The sequence below is a fragment of the Cherax quadricarinatus genome, chromosome 1 (genome assembly GCF_038502225.1).
Source record: "Cherax quadricarinatus isolate ZL_2023a chromosome 1, ASM3850222v1, whole genome shotgun sequence".
In the NCBI taxonomy this organism is placed as follows: domain Eukaryota; kingdom Metazoa; phylum Arthropoda; class Malacostraca; order Decapoda; family Parastacidae; genus Cherax; species Cherax quadricarinatus.
This window is the reverse complement of record NC_091292.1, coordinates 18,461,464-18,483,781: the sequence shown is the minus strand read 5'-3', so window position 1 is coordinate 18,483,781 and position 22,318 is coordinate 18,461,464. Positions and strand designations below refer to the sequence as shown.

Here is a 22,318-nt window from a genome sequence, read left to right as displayed (position 1 = left end):
GCAAGAGGTACAGGGGCCTTAGGAATGTCCGAAGAGTGGCCAAAAGACGAGGCGAGGTCAGAACGGGGTGCGGTAACAATAAGGGGCCCGGGGGTAGCGGGGTCATGGATCGGGTACTCCATGGTTAGGTTACTTCTTTCTTTTTGTTTTTAAGAAAAAAAAAGAAAGAAGAAAAGAAAAAGAAAAAAAACAGGGGGGGGGACTGGGGAGGGATAGTTCCTAGGAGGAATGAAAGGGCCAGAAATCTCCCTCCGCACCCAAGAGGACCTCAGCACCGCAAGTAGCGCAGATGCAGCATGGAACCCGTGCCATACCCTACCCATCATGCCAGTAAACCAGCAATCCGGGATAGCAACCTCACATCTGCCGAGCTACCTCGGTGGACAAAAGAGAGGGCGGCCGGATATCCACCACAAAGCATACCTCCTTCGGCCACCACCCCCGGAATCCGAAAGGTGGCTTCCAGAGATACACCCGTCGCCCGAAAGACACCCAAAGCCACCCTCCGGGATACCGGAGAGGGATCGGGACATCCCCAGGCAATCCAGATTCCATGGCAAACTACGCCACCGCCAAGAACCTCAACGGAATGGGATGGACCCCGGTACCCTTTCCCCTACCTAGGAACTAGCGCGCCTGTGGGAAAAAATCCCAAAGGCCAAAAAGGAAGGGCAAAAGGGAGGGGTGGGGAGGAGGAGGAGGAAAGGAAAAAGGGGAGGATGGGAGAGGGAAGGGGGGATTGGGGGGTAATTAGGTTCGGTCTGAGGAAGGAGACCGACAGGTCTAATTCCTCAGACCAAGAGCCTCTTCACCACGCCAAGGAGCCCCCCTTGAAGAGGTTTCACTTTATGAAGCCAATGACTTTTAATCTTCCAGCTATACAAAATTAGAGTATTGATACATATGAAATTATTTTTAGATTTCTTTCAAGTTCTAGGCAAGTGGAGGAAAATACATGTATACTGAAAATGTGAATACGAGATGAACTAAAGCTGTAGCGCTTCTAAACTATAATTTTCTACTTAATTAAAACTACAAAACCAAAAAAAAAAAAACACTTAAATCATTTTTGTTAAATCAACTGAAAGTGCTAATTTTATTTAACTGCACAGTAACATACTTGATTTATTATTATACTTCTAAATGAATAAAAAATTAACATTTCATGGATTGCTACACCTTTATGTTGCCCTTACCTCTATATAAAAGAAAGGGACTGCATGAATATTTCAAATTAAAATTATAATAGCAAGCTCTCTAGGGCATATACTTTAAACTAGATTAATGTGCTACATCAGTGCACAACAGACCACAGAAAATGTAAATTTATTATCTATGTGCAAGGCATTTTATATTCTGCCAGCTGCAATTAATAAAATGACAATCAAGTTAACTGTTGACAATACGAGGTGCTCCCTGCATTAACTAAGCAAGCACCACCTGAACTGGTAACACATTCATTTCGAAAATGTATTCTTTTTAGTTGTTTCGTTTGTTCCTCCTTGTCTAGTGGTGCCAATATTTAAAGTAAATTTGCATTAAAAATAATGACATTCTTGACCTAAATAGCTCACGCATCTTTGGAGCAGAAAATTCTACGAGACATCAAGTAGGCATTTAGCTCAGCTCTTTGAGCTAATGGGAGCACAGGATTTGAACGCAACTCCATTAGCCAATGATGATTCAGTTTTTTAAAATTAGCACCAATTATATGCAGGGAGCGCTTCATATGAAAAAGTAAAAAAGTAAAAATAAACCTATTAATTGAACAAAGTGCAAAACTAGCTGTCATAAATTACATAATTTGTTTTAATTAAAAAGCATGGGGAAGTGAAAGGGGGTAGGGCATTTCATTAAACAAAGTTTGTGCTGACAGATAGGCTGATGTAGGCTGTGTCCACAGAGTTCAAATTAGCATCAGTACAACATTTACAACAAAGATGCTTGGTCAGTGGTAAGTTTTTAGCATAAAATTAGCTAGTCAAAGCTTTTTCAATCATGCACCAATCTTGCATGTACAGTACAATAAAACTTCAATGTAATATACCAAATCATTTTTTGTGACTCTTGGTATACGTCAATATTTAACTTGAAATTTGGTTAAGAATTTAATCCTAAGTGAATATTTACAAGGTAAATTCAGCACTCGGTGATTTTCTGATTAGTAATTGGACATTGGCTTCCCTCTACGGTTCCATGTCTGTCCCATTCCTCTTCCAGTCTCTCCATTATCAGCTCCCCCTCCAACCTGCCAATGTGAACTGGTAGACAGAGGTCGCGATGCACTCCCGTACTGGTTCCTATTTTCACTGTCGTATCCTGACAGGCCATAATCTCGTCCTTCAAAGCGTGAAGTGTTCTGAGTAGAATACTGGGGAGTGTTTTGAGTTGAATATTGGGAAGTGCCCTGAGCTGAATACTGGCCCCCTGTTGCAAGTGGATCTTTAAAACCTCGTGAAGGTCCCTGTGAGAGAGACTGATCACTATAGTCTGGCATGTTTGATAATGGAGGGGGTACTAGAGTTGGTGGATAAGCAGTTCCACGTTGAAGGGAAGAAGTCTGAGATCTCATACGGTCGTCAACGGGCTTATATTCTCCTAGAAGACCCTGAGATCTGGAAGGGCCACTATCTGATAGTGGAGCAGAGGGGGTTTGGTTTTTGAGAGACGTTCCCCAAGTTTGTGCTGGACCTCCAGCTGGCCAATTACGAGAGCGGTCTGCATCGGACCATACATTTGGTCCTTGTGCATCTGCTCCCCGAGTGTCCGATCCCCTTGTAGAATAACCCTGGTTGTATTGGACCTTAGTTTCTGATACCCATTTATCTGAGCCATACCTATCTGAACCCCGAGCATTTCCACTTCCTCGCACATCCTGTTCTCTCCTGTCATCATGAAAGGTATCTGTAGGTCCTGTCTGTGGTCGACCTTTGGCCACCTGTTGAAATAAAGATTAAATAAAAACATGTGAACCAGTAATGCAATGGTTTTTATTCATGTAAAAGATTAGGATTACAAGCTGTAAACTTATTTCACATTTTAACGAGTCTCAAAATAAATAATAATCTTATTTATACCCATCCCTGACAACTACTATTGAAATACTGTTTTCAATAATTTTCATTACAAACATAAATAACCAGTAACTGTTATGCCAATACATTTTCTTATTTTCAAGTTTGAAGCACCTAATGTCTATTCAAAAGCATTCATTACACAATAAATAAAAAATTTCTTACCGAGTCTCTGGAGTAGTCATTTCTCTGATTATAGCCAGGATTGCTATTTTGGTGTCCATCTTTCCTCGCTGTAGCTGGTTGGTTACGTGACTTTATCTTCAATTCTTCCAGCTCTGTTTCCAGTTTTCCTTTGTCTTCTTGAGTCTTTTTCAAGGTAGCATTAACTTTATTCAGTGAATCTCGAACTTGGATATTTTCCTTTTCTAAGGCATCTAATTTCTTCTCCAACTGAGCATTATTAGTTTTTTGTTTAACATCCAAAGCTTTCCTTATCTCATTGTTCTCATGCTCCAGTCGACGAACAGCTTCTTGAGTCTTTCTACTTTCTTGAGATAAATTACTATTTGCCAGAGTAAGCTTTTCTATGGCTGCTTTGTGTGTTAAGGCATCTTCATTAGCAGCAGCTCGGAGTTTTGTATTCTCATGTCTAAGGCCTACATTTTCTTGCATGACAGTGTTGAGTTCCTCTCTAAGGTCACCAATCTTTTGTTCTAAATTCCTCCTGAGATCTAAATTATCATTTCTCAGATTATACAATTCTTGCATCATCCTCTCTGTTTCAGTTAAATTTAAATCAAGTCTGTCTCTGTCAAGTCTGTCACGATCAAGTATGCCTCGGTCAAGTCTATCTCTGTCATAATCCATTCTGTCATCCCACCTCCTTGGGTTATCCCCATAATCGTCTCTTGCTGAGAATAATGGTTCATCAAAATACCTGGGCCTCTTGGCTCCTGGTTCATAATCAGAACGAGACAAAAGAGTGGTGCGCAAGTCATCAGACATCAGTAAATCATCACGGTAATCACCTACTGGTGGTGTGCTATACTTGGGTGGGTCAAGGTAACTGCTCAGGGAACTGAAGACTGTTCGGGAGGGAGGTGATTGCCGTCTCTCTGGAGGCCCCAAAACCATCTCCAATTCATCTTGTAAAGCATGAAAGACTTCATCTTCATATTCACGTTGACTCAGATGTCGAAAGCGGCAATTCTGCATATTACATATTCCTTTCAAGAATTCCTGAAAAGAGGAATATAATTGAATAAAATTTTATAATTTATACTGCTAATGGTATATAAGCAACATGTTTTACCAAGCCCCTAAAATAATAGTGAATAGGGTGAATGAAATTCTATAAAGCTTGTGTGGATGGATGGTGGTGTACTGAATCCCTGAAGAAAGGCTGAGAGGTGAGTGGTAACTACTAATATCCTGCAGGCATGTGAGAGTAAGACAGAAGAGGTAAGTAGTGTGAATATTTCATGGATTTTTGTGATAACTCCAACTCTGTATCAGATTCATTATCTTTTAATCCCATGCCTCTCTCAACATTTATATTCACTAGTTTTACAACCCACTCTATAAACATGCTAACCATGATAACATCACACCTTCCTGTCTAAGGTCACCTTTACTGGGAAAACAGTCCCCCTCTCCCATACATATCCTAACCTGAACTTCACTATCTGCATAAAAACTCTTTCCAGCTTGTAATAACCTACTCCCTAAACCATAGATTTGTAACTTATGCTGCACTGCTCCCCTATCCACCCTATCATATGCCTTTTTCTTAACCCACTAACCCTTTCAGTGTCAGTCCCGTTGTATCACGGCTTTAAAACCAGTGTTGGTCCAGTAGTGTGATGCCATGAGCTCAGCTCACTCAGATAAGCTGTGAGAGGTAAACCTGGGTCTAGATATGAGAGAATGGGTCTATGCAGTAAGTGTGCATCATATAAAAAAAAAAATCCTGCAGCATGTGGTGCATAATGAGGAAAAAACTGCGACTGTTTTTGGTTTAAAACAGGAACTTTGCGGTGTATTTTTGTATGGTTGTATTCTAAGTTTCTTGGTCCCACTTGATAAAATGGAAGATATACTGCAGAAATAGAAATGATTATGATTAGTTTCAGTACTAAAAGTAGCTTGAAATTGAGCTCAAAGTAGCAGAAATGCTCAATTTTTGCCAATATTCTAGATTACACAAATGACGTCACTTGTCCAATACGCATCCAACTGGCATTTAGGAATGCACTGACATTATTTATACAATTATTACAATAATGCAGCAGTCTGCATAAAAGTAATTTTTTTGTGTGTGTGTATGAATAAAAATTCAAAATGAAAAGCAAGGGTAATATAAGAGGTTCCTGGAAATGTGACTAGGGAGCAGATGAAATGTTTATGTATTGCCAGGGATGTCTACATTGTTTATTCTGGGCCCTATTTTCAAACTGGCAATTGTTGAATTTTGTGTGAAATTGGCCAAATTACGAATTTCTGGTAACTTTACTGGGTAGTTGAAATGGGTAAATGGGCAGTTTCTTGTACTCATTCGATAGAATAGAAGGAATACTAGTGAAATAGCTATGAGTTTGGTCAACTGGAACAATGGAATTGGCCAAAAATAGAGTAAAGTGGGTGAAATTGCCAAAGTGTAAATATTAGCGTGACTGCTAACTTCGTGAGAGCATAATTCTGTAGGTCTCCCATCAAATTTCGTACTATTGGTTTCTTTACCTTCCAAAAAGATTCTCTATCATTTCATAACTTTTTTTTTTTAAATTCTTCAACCCTGGGAGCAAGTTTGCAAGCAGAGGTCACAGCACTGAAAGGGTTAATGCAACAAACAGTTCCTTATCTTTATCTAATTATAGTTCACTTATATGCTTTAATGTAAATACTTGGTCTACACATTCCTTGCCCTTCTCAAATACCTTTTTTCTCTTCAATTTTACTTTCTCTCTTATCCATAACTCCTTCAGTAGTAATTATACCATACACTTCACCCAGTATACTCAAAGTTTTTTTTTTTTAATACAATAGCCATCTACCATTGAGATGGCCAGTGTGGTAAAAAACACTTTCACCATTATCATTTAGTTGCTGTCTTTCAGAAGCATACTGAAATCACAGTTCAGATGACCCTCAAACAAATACACTTACCCCTCCTTCAGAGTGAAAGCACTGTACCTTCCACTTACAGGACTAGGCCTAGCTAACCAGTTTTCCCTTAAAGTCCTTCCTGTTACCTTGGTTACCCCAACAGCATGTTAAATCATAAAAACCACTTACCTCCATTAATATCTGACATGCTCACACAACCCTGTTTGATGTTCAAGAAGACTACACAAGCCTGTCTGATATCCAAGAAGGCTACACAAATCTGTTTGATGTCCAAGAAGGTTTGTTCCCTTTCCCCCTTATATACAAGCACTATGCTTGCTCACTGCCAATCCTTAAGTACCCTTGCTTCTTCCATGCACATATTGAACAAATGCATCAATCATTCCAAAACTATATCCACACTTGCTATTAACATGTGTTAAACCCATCTGTCCCAGCTGCTTTACACCCTCATTCTAACCTCTGCCTCATGCACTTCCCTCACACTTATATCTGGCTCTCCCTTACTCCTGTTAAGATATTATTTCTCAATGTCCAATGCATGGATCCAGTGCCTCTTTTCAACATTAAACAGTTCTTCAAAATATCCCCTCCAACATTCCAGCTCCTTCCAATTCTAACATCTTCCCTTTTATATTAACTGCTCAATTCATTTGCTACCCAGGCTTGCTCAGTTTATTAATCTCCATCCAAAACCATTTCTTATTTTCAGCAAAATTTATTGGTAATTTCTTTCATTTGCTTTCCTTTTGCATTCACTGTTTTTTCTCTCCGCATACTCTACATTTTGTATATCATAACACTGTAATAACCTCTCATATGCTAACTTTTTCTACCTTACCACTACTTACCGTATCATTCCACCACTCATCCCTCTTCCCAACTGTACCTTCCCACTATGCACATGAACTCTAGCACTGCTTTTTTAAATCTACCACATACATCTTCAACCTCGTTATTACCTGTACTCCATCTAGCACACCTTTCTCCTAATACCTTCCTCTAGTTCCTTCACTTTCAATTATCTTTTACCCATTCATGCCATTCTCCTTGTACCCCATCTACTGCTTACTCTTACTACAGCTACCACTAAATAAGGATCCGACATATGGTGCTCCTCTAGAACCTTTCATATGCCAATACATAGGCCTAACATACTGCTGTCATTGCACATTATACTGTATCATATCCACTTTCTTAAAATAATGTCAAGTATTACATAGTACCATAGAAGCTTCTATACATAATTCAGTTAGAGGTTCCCATTATCATTTACCCCTGACACTTTTACCAAGGTAACCAACTATGCCATCTTCAAGTTTTTACCACTTTAGCATTTGAATCACCACATTACTCTCTAACTTGGTTCAAGACTCCCTAAACATTTGTTCAACACCTTTCAATACTTCTTTCTCCTCAGCACTCCCCTCTCCTCAGGTGCATATACACTTCAAATAATGCACTTTTCATTTCACTTTTAGTCTAATCCACATAATTCTTGAATTTAATAACTTATACCCTCGCTTTTCTTTCTACAGTTATGATTTAATATTACTGTTACTCCTTTAATTCTTGTTCTCTCAAATACTGTTTATTTAACCTCATTTAAAACTCTCCCACCCTTTAATTTAATTTTGCTTAGTGCCAGAACATTCACATTAACAATCATTTCTCTGTACTACACCCAGACACATTCAAACAACTCAACCGTAAAAATACAGTGGTACCTCGAGTTTTGAACAGCTCCCAACTCGAACAATTATGCAAGTGTATTTTTGTAAGTGCTTTTGCAAGTGTATTTTTTAGGGTCTGAAACGGACTAATCTAATTTACACTATGTATTCCTTTTAGGAGCAAATTCGTTTGGTAACGGCACTCAAACAGCCTTCTGGAATGAATTAAGTCTGTAACTCAAGGTACCATTGTACACTCTTATTAACTGATATAAGATAATTTATTTTATTGGACAGGAACACTAAACCAACAGGGCTCATACTGCACCTTGGGGAATGGGTGATAATCAAGGAAGGATTATTAACCCTTTGCTGCTAGCATTTTAGTCACATGTACTGCTTACAGTGGAAGAACTCGACTCTACTTCCCCACTCCCTGTTTTCAATTGCTTACTTGTTCTTTTACACACCAAAACCCCTCCACCAAGCATTGCAACATCTCTTCAGACTAATCACTACATAATTTACTGGCATACTAACCTTGCAGGTGGGTCTGGTGCCAGTGAGTGCCACATCAAGAACCAAGGCCTTGCGTACAGCTTGGTCAACCACTTGTGGGGCAATTTCTCCAGTTGCTCTGTACGTTTCTTCATCATCTTTTGTAATGTGGAAAAACCTGAAGATCGGGAAGGGGGTGTTAAAACAATATATTTCTTAGTGAACAGTACTTCAGTACAAGTACACTATTTTGGAGATAATTTTCTTACATTAGAGTTACAACTTAGCAGATTTTTCATGTCATTAGTTTGTTGAGAAAATGAAAGATCACGAAACTGTGACAACTGTTGTTGGCAGAGCTGATCATCCTAATTACCCTAAACTGTATAAGCTATAAATAAACAATTAATATTAGCTGTACCTCTAAAATAATTTTGCCACTGATTTTTTTTTTATATACCTAACCCCCCTCAAAAAAAGTGAGGTAAGGAGTTTTATGAGTTGTCTTGTGGCATTTGATTTCTTTCTTACCACAGTATTTAACATTCATAATCTAAGGGCCATGTCAAAATGCACTTTAAATGGGATTTTGGCTTCACAAATTTTTCTTTTGTCATGCAAGTCCATTTTAAGAGTAACCCAAGTACTTTCTTTTCCAGTCCCTTCAAAAGATGCCTAGAAATCTCTCTGCTTTTATGCATAGATGTACGGTGAAAATAATTGCGTTTAATCTCCACAATCTGCATTGAAGTCAGCACATCAATATCTATACCATATTTTCCTTACTTGAGTGACTTTAAAACTTTTTTTAAAGTACTGTACTGTATTTTTGTACACTATGCAGCTTCTGAGAAATAGTGAAAAATTGGCACACATCTGTCAATTGTAAAGTTGTCTCTGTTTATTTGGAGAATTCATTTAAATGTTACTAATGGTGCTAGGTGCATTTATTTAAAGGCTTATATTCAGTGATAAGTGTTAAATATGTTGGAGGTCACACAGTGCTTGAAGAATGGAAGGTAATCAGGCTCAATTTAGAGCAGAGAATATTTCCAATCATTTATTCAATTCCCTGGTTTCATATAATTAATTTACTTAATAGGTTGTGCCAAAGCACATTCATAAATTTTTGTAACAGGTCTAACATTTTCAACCCATAACCTAGTGCAGCAATTAATTAAAGTCCAGCCTTTACAGAGGGCATTTTTAAATATTATAAATTGAAACAAAATAATTATAGGCTATACCTGTCTTGAAAAGTGGTACAGAATATATTATTCCATCTCTCCCATCTCTTTGGCCACTTCACTGTCTCCCACGAACATCTACGTCACTGAGGCCAGTGTCACATAGATTTGCCTTAATTGCACTGCCCTCAAATGTGCCGTGAGCAGTAAATTTTAGCCTGGATGTGAATGGGTCTGTGTTGTGGGTGTGCTCATTATAAAAGAAATCCCACATGAAGCAGTGCATGATGGGAACAGCTAACCTCTAATGTTGTGTTTGGGCTAAAACAGACATTTCCTAGGGTGGCTTCCATAATTTTATTAGCAGTGGCCTGTGACAGGCCTCGAAACAGTGGAAATTGCCAATGCGTATAAGATTTTTTACAGTGTTCCTGAGGAAGGGTAGGTCTGCTTCAATTATTGGGGCAGCCTAAACCATGGACAATCATTCTTAACCCTTTCAGGGTCCAGAGGCAAAATTTCAAAGTGCGCACCAGTGTCCAAAAATTTTCAAAAAATAACGTTTTTATTTTTTCTTTTGAAATGGTAGAGAACCTTTTTCTGAAGGTAATAAAACAAAGTACGAAATTTGATGGAAATTTGACGAAATTATGCTCTCACGAATTTTGATGTGTCAGCGATATTTACGCATCGGCAATTTTGCCAACTTTGACTCCCATTTTAGGCCAATTATATTACTCCAGTCGGTCAAATTCTTAGCTATTTCACTAGTATTACTTCTATTCTATCCATTGAGCACAAGAAATCGCCAAGTCAACTGTTTCAAATACAAAATAAAGCGATTGGAAATTGGTAATTTGGCCAATTTAATGCAAAGTTCAAAATATTCTAATTTCAAAATAGGGTTCAGAATAAACAATGCAGGCATTCCTGGAACTAAACTAACATTTTCTCTCTTCATTAGTTATGTTTTCAGGCTTTACAAATGAATTCCATTTTGATTTTTTATTCACATAATGAATTTTTATTCCAACCAAAAAATAGATGATTTACCGTTATGCAATACTGTAATAATTGTATAAATAATATCACCACATTTGTGAATGTGTGGGATCATTTGTTTACTCTTGAACATTGGCAAAAATTTAACATTCTGCTATTTTGAGCTCAGTTTCAACCCATTTCCATTACTAAAACCAATTAAAATCATCTCCATTTCTGTAACATCTTCCATTCTATCAAATGAGACCAAGAAATCGCAAATACAACTATAAAAAAACATACGAAAAAACACTGCAAAGTCGCTGTTTTAACCCTTTCAGGGTCCCCAGGCCCTCTCCCAGACTTGTTCTCAGGGTTGCACAAAAAACAAAAAAAAATCTTTTGAAAAGATAGAATCTTTTCCCCATCATATTAACACCAAAAGTAAGAAATTTGATGGAAAACTTACGGAATTATGCTCTCGCGAAGTTAGCGGTCTCGACGATGCTTATGCATCGGCGATTTTGCCCACTTTGAGCCCTATTTTCGGCCAATTCCAGCGTACTAGTCGACAAAAATCATAACTATTTCGCTGGCATTCCATTGTTTTCTATCGAATGAGTACAAGAAACCACCCATTTACCAATTTCAACTATCCAGTACAGTGGTCGGAATTTAGCAATTTTGCCAATTTCACACAAATTTCAAAAGATGCCAATTTCCAAATAGGGTCCAGAATAAACAAGAAAGACATTTCTGGCACTAAAATAACATTTCTTCTGTTCATTAGTCATGTCCCCACGCCCCTCTTACATTCTTTTGCTTTCCACTTTGAATTTTTATTCTCACAAAAAAATAGAAGATTTACTGTTACGCAGACTACTGCATTAGTGTAGAAATGGTATAAATAATATCAGCGCACTTGTGAAAGAATAGTAGACTCACCAGTTGACGTGTATTGGACGCTTGGCATGATTTGTTTACTTTTGAACTTCGGCAAAAATCGAACATTTCTGCTGCTTTGAGCTCAATTTCAAGGTACTTTTCATTGTAAAACCAGTCAAAATCATCTCAATTTCTGTAATATGTCTTCCATTCTATAAAATGAGACCAGGAAAACGAGAATACAACAATAAATACCATATGAAAATACAGTGCAAAGTCGCTGTTTTAATCCAAAAACACGGTCAAAGTTTTTTTCTCTCATTACGCACTGTGTGCTGCAGGACTTTTTTTTTATACTGCGCACACTGACCACATAGACCCATTCTTTCATATGTAGGCCTACCAGCTTTCTCTCACTAGATTTGAGGGCGCTAGAATTTAGGCGTACTAGTATGTCAAAAACCGTTGTGTATAAGCCATACTAGTACGTCCGAAACCCTTTCATGAAAGGGTTAATCGAAAATTATGGTCTCAGTTTTTTTTTTATCTCATTATACACTGTGTGCTGCAGGATTTGTTTTATATGGTGCACACTGACCACATAGATGTATTCTCTCATACCTAGGCCCAAATTTACTGCTCACAGCTTATCAGAGTGAGCTGAGCTCATGGCGTAGATCTACGGTTTGGACCCTCAACATCTAGCCGTAGATCTACGGCACGGACCCTCAAAGGGTTAAACTGTCCAAATATAGATGCACGTTCATGTGCGTAGTGCAAAAAAAAAAAAACCTGCCCCACACAATGCATGATGGGAATGGTTAACCTCAGATCTTGTGTATGGTTTAAAATAGACCTTAAGGCATGTTCTAGGTGGTTTTCATGGTTTTATTGGTTATTTTTTGGTATCAACTGACAGAATGTTAGACTTCTAGTGAAACAGAGACAAGTTTAGTCAATTTCAGACCAGATGTGGCTTGAAATAGGACTCAATATGGAGGAAATATTAAATTTTTGGTGATTTTCCTGAGGAAGGGTTGGGTTCCGGTTTCAATCCTCCTCAGTCTACTGAATGGGTTTTTACATGTCTGCTGAAGGAATGGCCTAACCCACGACAAGGCATTCTTGATTATATTTTATTAGTTGAGAAATAGGATAAAGCTTTATATTTTTGAGTGATGATGGATTAAAAATGGAGAGCAAGTGTTATACAGGAGAGACCTGGGGTATGATTAACAAGCAGAGGAAAGGTTGCTAAATTTATTAGTTGGAATGCCCACAGTGTGAATTCTGGACTGTTCTTTAATCAGAATTTGTTGAATTTTGTGTAAAAATTAGCCAAGTTACCAACTTCTGAGAAGTTTATAGGGTAGTTCTGAAAGAGAAATGGCCAGTTTCTTGCATTCAACAGAACAGAAGGTATACTAGCAAAACAGTAATTTTTTTTATATGAACTAGTATTTTATCTGACATGTACTCTGAATGTAAACCCAGTTTTAACTTAATATTTTTAAATTTTAATCATACCACCAGTCCCATTCCCCAACTTTTTTTTAGGGGAAAAGGGCAAAGGCAGGTAACTCTCAGTAATTTGGTAATTAGATCCTACCTATCTCTCTCTGTCTAAAGGTGAAGATGTAATTTTGACATCCAGAGTTTGTGCTTCATCTTGTTTAGGAACAGTTTTCTTTCTTATTACTGCACACCTAATTATTTGGAAGTGCTAGACTCATAATGCTTAGGAGACAATTAGGTTTGATTCCAACGCTGGGGAACTGCACTCCACCTCCAATTCTAGGGACTTAGATCCCTTCACTAATGCAACCCTTAAGAGAATTGCATACTTTAATGATTGTAGAGCATAGTATATCAAAGATATGCTGTGCATATTCTTGACTTCTTCAGTATGCTACTTGATGCATTTTCAGTCAATCTTTCTTCCCTGATTTTTCTCTCATTTTATTTCCTTTATCAAGTTTTTGCATGCTTCTGATAATTTGCAGTCTTATTCTCTGTATACTGTATATGTACATGTAGATACACTTTCCATAAATAGTCTGTTAGAATGTGTTAATCAATTGTGTCTGAACCTGTCAATTCATTCTTCAAATGAGATTCCTATTCTAGGCAATTTTCAAATAGTACAGTAAGCAGATTTTGCTGTTTTCTCAACGAGGTTTAGGAGCACTCCTGATAAGCTATACTTACTTAACTTTTACTTCATCTTGCATTTTTTATTACTACTGCAGTACCACCTTCTTCAGCAGTAATACATCTTGAATTATGCTACTAATATTGGATAATACATTAAAGCTTCAATTTCACAAAGATGAAGTTCATTTATCACAGGTACACTTTGAAAACTGTTTTTTATGTTTTAGCAATAAAGCCATATATAGTAATAAAACAAATCTGAATAATCCAGTGAGCTGTTGAATTTCCATTTTGGGGGGGAAGAGTGACTCGACTTATACAAAAGTTAATATCAACAAACACTTTCCATGTACTGTCACAATATATTTAAGTGAGGAGGGGGGATTCATCTACCTACTCCAGACTGTTTATTTTTTGCTGATAGCCAGCACTGCCCCTTCCTCTCAGTAATGGACAATTGAAAACTGTGTTTTAGCAGTAAAGCATGTGAAACTTGCAGAGCAAATAACATTGATGTGCTTGCAACACTGAAGAGAATCATAACACTTCATTAACCACAGGCATTTAGTGCAACTATTAATGAGCAGTGCAGCAAAATCTTGTGCGACAGCACAGAAATTCGCAATTTTAATATCTGTGTACGTATATTAATTGGGTATCCGAAAAGCAGCAGCAGCAAAGTTGGGACACATTACAATTAGGTAAGTGGAGGAATCATCATCCTGCAAGACACTTTTACTTTGCACGTCAGCTGCTACTGAGCACACCTGGTCCTTTCTTGCCATCGAGATCTTTGCTTCATCTGCAGCAAACACAACTATCCATGCTTCCTGATTACAGCTAAAGCTGGATAAACAGCAATACCTATGCCTATCAAATTCTCATTTTTAATCAAATTCAGATAAACAAACATTTCCTTTACACCAGTTGTAACCTTAACATCATATTGTATTTCCCAGTAACAATGACTAGCAATCTGATCAGCAAAGGGATATAGCCAAACATCACTCCAGTATAAATAACACAAGGTCTGAGCCTTCTTTCAATGCCCTCATTCTCTCTCTCTCTCCAGTGATCTGCTGCTTGATATGCCACTGGTACTTATCGTCTTTAGCAGACACTCAGGGGTGTTTTTAGAAAAAGAACATCACATTCAGCACTCCTGCAACAATGAGATGTGTAATATAGGAAAGAACCATCAGAAGCAAAAAAACATTAGCAGGGTCATAATTATTATGACACATGGATACAATGGATGACCTGATACTCTACTAGCAGCTTAGACCACCAACACACCTGGAGGTACAATCAACATCACAGTTGCTCTGCAGGACATGTCAAGTGATGTATTATCAATTGAAGAGTACATGTGAGCAGCATCCTTTCCAACCTCTGATAAAGCAACTTTATCTCAGGACTGTCCTGGCAGTGCCAGGACAAACATTACAAACATTAATCAAAGTTCCACTTTTCTAATAAATTCCAGACAACCTTCGCCAGCACTGTTTTCTACCCTAAACTATGGAAGTGGATTATGGGTATCATACTGCAATAATAAAATACAGTAGTTCTTAGAATTATTCTTGCTCTTAATTTTAGTAATATGATGTTGGAGCACTTACTGTACTATGTATATATAATTTGTACAATCTCCTTGATCTCCTTGACAAATCTTCAATCTCTTCAGTACCAGAAAACCTCTCCCCCACACATTTTTCATTACCTCTCTGGTGAATTCTTTGTCATCTTGATTTTCTATACTACCAGTATATATAATACAACCATCTCCAGTTTCATTAAAATCAGTGTTTCAAGCCTACTCAAGTTAACAGATCATTTAACATACATATATAAACCAGTAATAGATAGTACAGTGAGTTGCTGCAGTCTTATTATTTCATGTAGATGTGACATCTGTCAGAGACACAGTTACATCATGTTAATGGATGCCAAGTTCCTGGATGAGCTGCTATGATAAAGGAATGGGGAGGGGAGGGGAGGGGTGTTATTTGAAAATCTGAACGTGTGTATTACTCTCCAACTCAGTCCCTTGTCTCACTGCCTGAATGATGCAGTAGGGCCTCACTTTATGGCATTTTGCCTTACGGCATTCCGCTAATACGGACATTTCAAGTTATGACCAAAACTCTCTATACGACTCCCCTCACCTGACTTTCTAATACAGTCACCGTGCCCCACCTGGTTTGTTTACATTCTCCATAAACTCCGCATCTCCCCATTATGTCTGGAAACTTTTCAAAATTTCAAGTGTTTTAACCCTTAAACTGTCCAAACATAGATCTACGTTTTCACTGTCAGTGCTTCGAATGTTTTGAAAAATATAGAACTCGTACTTACTGAGATATAAGACCACGAAGTTGGCTCTGGATGCTCACCTGATGGCAACATCGAGTCCTGCTGCTTGCAGAAGTGTTGCCGATATACCTTTTTTTCTCGTTTTATATTAATTTATGTAATCTTTATGTTCTGATAATTACAATTTATAATAGTTCTCGTGATTTCATAGCTTATCTTCGTTCTGACACTAATATTACATACTGAAATATTACTCAAATACTCACAAACACACTGACAGGTGAATATGTTCACCTGCCTTGGTTATTTACTATTGTCTAGAAATATATACGTACAAAGCATTTATAAGTCTCAGCAATGTTTTAGACATGCTGGAATATATATGAAACTCCTTGAAGCATGGTGTTTATGACAAGTCACTAAAACTGCTGACAAGGTAAGCAGTGGTTTGATACTTGATCATGCACTGCTGCAGGGAACCTTGGCTTTATTTGTTTTCACTGTCATACACAAATATGTCTATCTGTCAAGCTTTGCTTATCTGTCTGCCTGTGTGTGTGTCTTTCTGTCTGCTTGTCTCTGTGTCTCAGGGAGAGGCTGGTAAACTAGTTGGTTTACAAGTCGCTCCCTTATTCCTGAGCAAATGAAAATGCGTATTACTTGCGTAATGCTTATTATGCACTGTTATCTTAGGTAATTTACACTATGTATAATAACTGTACTTATGTGTACCTGTGAGAGACAGACAGCCAGCCAAAGTCAGCCAATCAAAGTCAGCCAGCCAAAGTCAAAGTCGAAGTCAGTCAAAGTCAGTCAGTCAGTCAGCCAGCCTAATATGTACGACATTCTTGCACCATTGATACCAATCATGCCAAATTTGGAGGGGGGGGGGACATAGATCTATGTTTGGAGTGCTAGCAGTGCAAACATAGATCTACGTTTGGACAGTTTAAGGGTTAAAGTTATTTCAAATTTTATAGAGTGGACCCCGCATAGCGACTTTAATCCGTGCAAGAGGGCTGATTGTTATGCGAAATGGTCGGTATGCGAATGAATTTTCCCCATAAGAAATAATGGAAATCAAATTAATCCATGCAAGACACCCAAAAGTATGAAAAAAAAAATTTTACCACATGAAATATACATTTTCCTACACACAAAGAGAAGGATACATGCACAATAGTAGAGTAGTACATGCACAGTATATATTGTGCATGTACTACTCTACTAAATGAAGAATAAATGACACTTACCTTATTGAAGATGCAGCAATGACTGATGAGACACTGTCCTGGGAGTGCCTTTTCCTCCTGAGTACTGTAGGTCCTGTTTGGCATTTTCTTCCAGAACATGCCTGATCACACTGTGTATGCCACTACGATTCTTAAATCTCTCAAACCAACCTTTGCTGGCTTTAAATTCACCAATATGAGCACTAGTTCCAGGCATTTTTCCCTGTTCACCTGGGTGTTAGTCGACTGGTGTGGGTTGTATCCTGGGAGACAAGATTAAGGACCCCAATGGAAATAAGTTAGATGACACTGACTTTTTTGGGTTATCCTGGGTGGCAAATCCTCTGGGGTTGTTTCTTGGTATTCTCAATAAGCCACACCAACAACGGTGCTACAGCAGCAGCAGCAGCAGCAGCTGACAGTGCTACAGCAGCAGCAGACGATGCTACAGCAGCAGCAGACGATGCTACAGCAGCAGCAGACGGTGGTACAGCAGCAGCAGACGATGCTACAGCAGCAGCAGACGGTGGTACAGCAGCAGCAGCAGCAGACGATGCTACAGCAGCAGCAGACGGTGGTACAGCAGCAGCAGCAGCAGACGATGCTACAGCAGCAGCAGATGGTGGTACAGCAGCAGCAGCAGCAGACGATGCTACAGCAGCAGCAGACGATGCTACAGCAGCAGCAGCAGCAGCAGCAGCAGCTGACAGTGCAGCAGTAGCTGACGGTGGTACAGCAGCAGCAGCAGCAGCTGTACCACCAATAGTAGCGATGGTTGATTGGGGTTTATTATACAACCTGGCCAGCTCGGAGACACGCACTCCACTTTCATACTTATCAATGATCTTTTTCTTCATCTCTATAGTAATTCTCACCCTTATTGCTGTATGGTTGGCACTAGAAGCTTTCTTGGGGCCCATGGTCACTTATTTTCCAGAAAAAATCACCAAAAACACTGTAATAATACAAAATGTTCCGATTGCATGCTTGGATGTTACCGCGGAGGCTGGCTGGTAAACAATGCCACCGGCGGAACATGTGAGGCTGGCTAAGGGCGCACATGGACGCGTCTCGGACGAAAAGCGGTGAGCGAGTTTTTGGGCGGTATGCGAGGCAAAATTTTTGCGAAAAAAGCGAGCGGTATGCGGATTGTACGGTATGCAATGCGTACGGTATGTGGGGGTCCACTGTATATTCTGATAATTATACTTATGTGTACTTGTACCTAAGTAAACTTACACACTGTGCTGGCACACAGGTACACATTAAAATCACTAAGACTGTCTTATGTCTCAAGGATGCCATATTAACCCTTAACCCTTTCAGGGTCCAAGGCCCAAATCTGGAGTCACGCACCAGTGTCCAAGATATTTCAAAAAAAAAATTTGTTATTTTTTCTTATGAAATCGTAGAGAATCTTTTTGTGAAGGTAATAAAACAAAAAGTACGAAAATTGGTGGAAAATTGACGAAATTATGCTCTCGCGAATTTTGATGTGTCAGCGATATTTACGAATCGGCGATTTTGCCGACTTTGACTCCCATTTTAGGCCAATTACATTATTCCAATCAACCAAATTCTTAGCTATTTCACTAGTATTACTTCTATTCTATCGATTGAGCACAAGAAATCGCCAAGTCAACTGTTTCAACTACAAAATAAAGTGATCGGAAATTGTTAATTTGGCCAATTTAACACAAAGTTCAAAATATTCCAATTTCAAAATAGGGTCCAGAATGAACAATGTAGGCATTCCTGGCACTAAACTAACATTTCCTCTGTTCATTAGTTATGTTTTGAGGCTTTACAAATAAGATCCATTTTGATTTTTTATTCACATAATGAATTTTTATTCACACCAAAAAATAGAAGATTTACTGTTATGCAATACTGTAATAATTGTATAAATATCATCACCATATTTGTGAATGTATATTAGACCCACCAGCTGATGTGTATTAGACGTGTGAGGTTGTTTGTTTACTCTTGAATATCGGCAAAAATTTAACATTTCCGCTACTTTGAGCTCAGTTTCAAGCCATTTCCAATGCTAAAACCAATCAAAATCATCTCTATTTCTGTAATATGTCTTCCATTCTATCAAATGAGACCAAGAAATCGCAAATACAACTATAAAAAACATACGAAAAAACACTGCAAAATTGCTGTTTTAATCGAAAAATCATGATTTCATTTTTTTTCTCTCATTATGCACAGTGTGCTGCAGGATCTGTTTTATGTGGTGCACACATACCACATAGATGTATTCTCTCATATCTAGGCCCAAATGTACCACTCACAGTTTATCAGAGTGAGCTGAGCTCATGGCGTAGATCTACGGTTTGGACCCTGAACGTAAAGCCGTAGATCTACGGGACGGACCCTGAAAGGGTTAAACTGTCCAAACGTAGATCTACGTTCACTCATGTGACGCTCCAAATATTTTGGAAAATAAAAATTTTTTTTTTTTCTTTTAAAACGAAGAGCACATTTTTCTACATGTTATAGGATTAAAAAAAGTTTAGGTCTCAGTAGTAGTACCAGTTCCTAGTAACCAGTTACCAGTAACCAGTGTACCAGTAGATGACTCACTACCAACCGTCTCTGCGTGAATCACTGACTGTATTCATATTGCTGCTGACCAAAGCAGGATTTCAAACACCACCTCACCCATAGACACTGGTGGGTCAGTTAGTCGAGTCTTACGATAGAGAGCAGAGAGGCAGGACGGCGGTTGGCGCCTTCACACACATTCCGTTATATTATACGACCAGCCTACGTGAGTATTTTTACCCTATCCACGTTTTCGAAACCCACATGACAAATGGTGGCAGCAGTGTGGGAGCGTGTATTTAAGGGTATTTCAAGACGTTAGAAGACTGTTTGTGGGGAGCCGGCAGGTCAAAGGTGAACCGTAGCTAGCCGCTTACCCTCACTCACCACCACCCTGTGTACTCCAGCCTGCAAGCCTGTTGCAGCCGTTTTTTTCAAGTTTCCTGGCTTAGTTCGTGTGCTAATTGCTTCAATCTCCGAGGGGTTGACCCGGATTTTGCAATTAAGCCAGTCAGTAAGCCAGACTGTGGAAGTGAACACCAGTCAGCCTATCATCCAGCCTGTCTCTTGTCATCCACCTGCTCCTTCATACTGTGTGCACCGTTACACGTCTTCCAGTCAGCCATTCTCGTGGGTTAAGCCAGTCAGCCAACCCAGCTGAGAGAGAGAGAAGTAAGTCACGCAAGTTCCTCTGAAGTATTGTCTCATATATCGCCATTTGGATGATGCTAAGAGTGGTCTTCACCATCCCTGTGTCATAGAGTGGCTTATCAAGCCACCTTCATGGGTAGTAAGTGGAGTGCACGCTGGAGCGCCAGCGAGAGTCACGCTCCCTTCACCCACCCGCCACACACTCTTCACTCGCCTACCTGTGGCTGTTTTCACCCTTGTACCGGGTCCTAATACTGTTTTGGCTCACATAATTGGTCAAGAGATTGTAGCTGAGCGCCAACGATAAAGCCAGTTATGTGAGTTCACCTAGAAAGCGCATTTCTTCACGACAACAGTGTGAGTGTAGAAGGCGTAGGAGGCGTATCACCCGCACAGGACAACCTTCCCCTCATCACTAGTCATCCCGTCTACTACTCCAGACTCCAGTGATAATTTTCTGTTTAGAGACATTTTTCTTGCATTTAAAGACAATTGCATGTGTGAGACATTTACAGTGAATTTCTTGTGTACTCTAAGCCTTGTATTTTCAGTGTAGACTCAGTGTTTCTTTGACTCGTTATTTTTGTAATTTTTTCAGTGTTATCGCTCATCTCATATTTTTTTTATCTGTGTTTTTTTTATGCTACTCTCTGTCTGTAGTATTATTGTGTAGTGTACCAGTCAGTCACTCCGTGTGAAGCGATTCATTTTTTTTATCTTGTGTTCTTTCAGCATTGTATTCTCCAGTATTTGTCATTGTAGTTCATGCAGTGATATTCACCCCAGTATACCAAATTATCCATTTATTTCTATGTGTACCTTTTTTTTCGTATGCCAGCAGTGTCTCATTCCCTGATTTTTTTGCAGACTTGTGTACCATTATTTTTGCCAGCAATTTTGTCGTATCAGTCACAGCAAGATTTTGTTGTAAGAATATACTAAAATAATGAATACGTGATTAAGTGTTGTGTGCCCCGCCACTTGTAAGTGTTACACTTCCCGTTTGTTTCTTGTTTTATTTTATTCATATTTTTCATATTTCTTTGAACAAATTCACTCTTAGTGTAATTTCAATTTCTTTTTAACATAAAGTGTTTTCTTTACTCTGTTTGAGAAAATTGTTTTGTCTAATTTACAATTAAGAGTTAAAGTGTTCAATCAGTTTTTCTTCATATTTTTATTTTATTTAACCTATATTTTCCCAGTGAGACTTTATTGCTGCAGTGAATTATTTTGTTGCACTTGTTCTGCAGTGAATTATTTTGTTGAACTTGTTCTGCAGTGAATTATTTTCTTTTATTGATATTTTTATGCATTATTATTCTCAGTTTATTATTGCATCTTGTTTTTAATTTTATTAATTTTCCTGATGTTGTCTTTGCATTATATTTTAATTTTGTTTATGCATTCTTAGAAAATATTTAAATTTTCCAGTTATCTCTCGTTGCATACAATTTAGTAATTTTCTTTTATACTTTTTACATTGATTTAAAATTTTATTAGTTAATTCCTTTATTAGCAAGAGTACAGACAGCTCATTTTGCATTTAATTCAGTCTCCAGTAATATTTTTACTTGTCAAGCGTTTGTTGACTCTGTTGAACAAATGTTGTAAAGCCATTGCCTTACCAGGTGAGAAGATGGGTATTACGACCTTATAGTCCCATCGTATTCCACTTGAACCTGGTACTAGACCTATCTACATACCTGCGTACAGAATGCCTCATTCACAAGTTGCTGTCGCAGAAGAATTGATCAATCAAATGCTTGATGATGGAGTTATTGCACCTAGCAATTCACCTTGGAATGCACCCTTGATCCTAGTACCTAAGAAGGATGGTACTTGGCGCCCAGTGATTGACTTTAGGAAGTTAAATGCGAAAACTATTCCAGATCGCTTCCCACTCCCTGTACTGGGTGATCTTTTACGTAACATCGGAGATAACAAAGTCTTTTCAACCCTGGATTTGTTACAAGGGTTTTGGCAAGTCCCTCTTAACGAGGACAGCCAAGAGCTAACTGCATTCTCCACTCCTACAGGTCATT

At 38.5% G+C, this 22,318-nt stretch overlaps 1 protein-coding gene across 1 annotated transcript; it reads right to left on the bottom strand.

Moving 5' to 3' along the window:
- Positions 1-1,063: 1,063 nt before the first annotated feature.
- Positions 1,064-15,632, bottom strand: LOC128685045 (uncharacterized). Its single transcript, XM_070085665.1, has 4 exons — positions 15,628-15,632; positions 8,357-8,492; positions 3,240-4,256; positions 1,064-2,938 (listed from the first exon to the last, which is right to left on the bottom strand). The coding sequence occupies exons 1-4, from the start codon at positions 15,630-15,632 to the stop codon at positions 2,162-2,164; spliced, it is 1,935 nt and encodes a 644-aa protein (XP_069941766.1). The 3' UTR covers positions 1,064-2,161.
- Between the last annotated feature and the right edge of the window lie 6,686 nt (positions 15,633-22,318).

Excerpts from the sequence above, each read along its gene's own strand:
- LOC128685045 (XM_070085665.1), bottom strand. Across the intron at positions 4,257-8,356 it reads GCACCAGACCCACCTGCAAG|GAATTCTTGAAAGGAATATG; the intron begins GTTAGTATGCCA and ends TCCTCTTTTCAG. Across the intron at positions 2,939-3,239 it reads ATGACTACTCCAGAGACTCG|GTGGCCAAAGGTCGACCACA; the intron begins GTAAGAAATTTT and ends TTATTTCAACAG.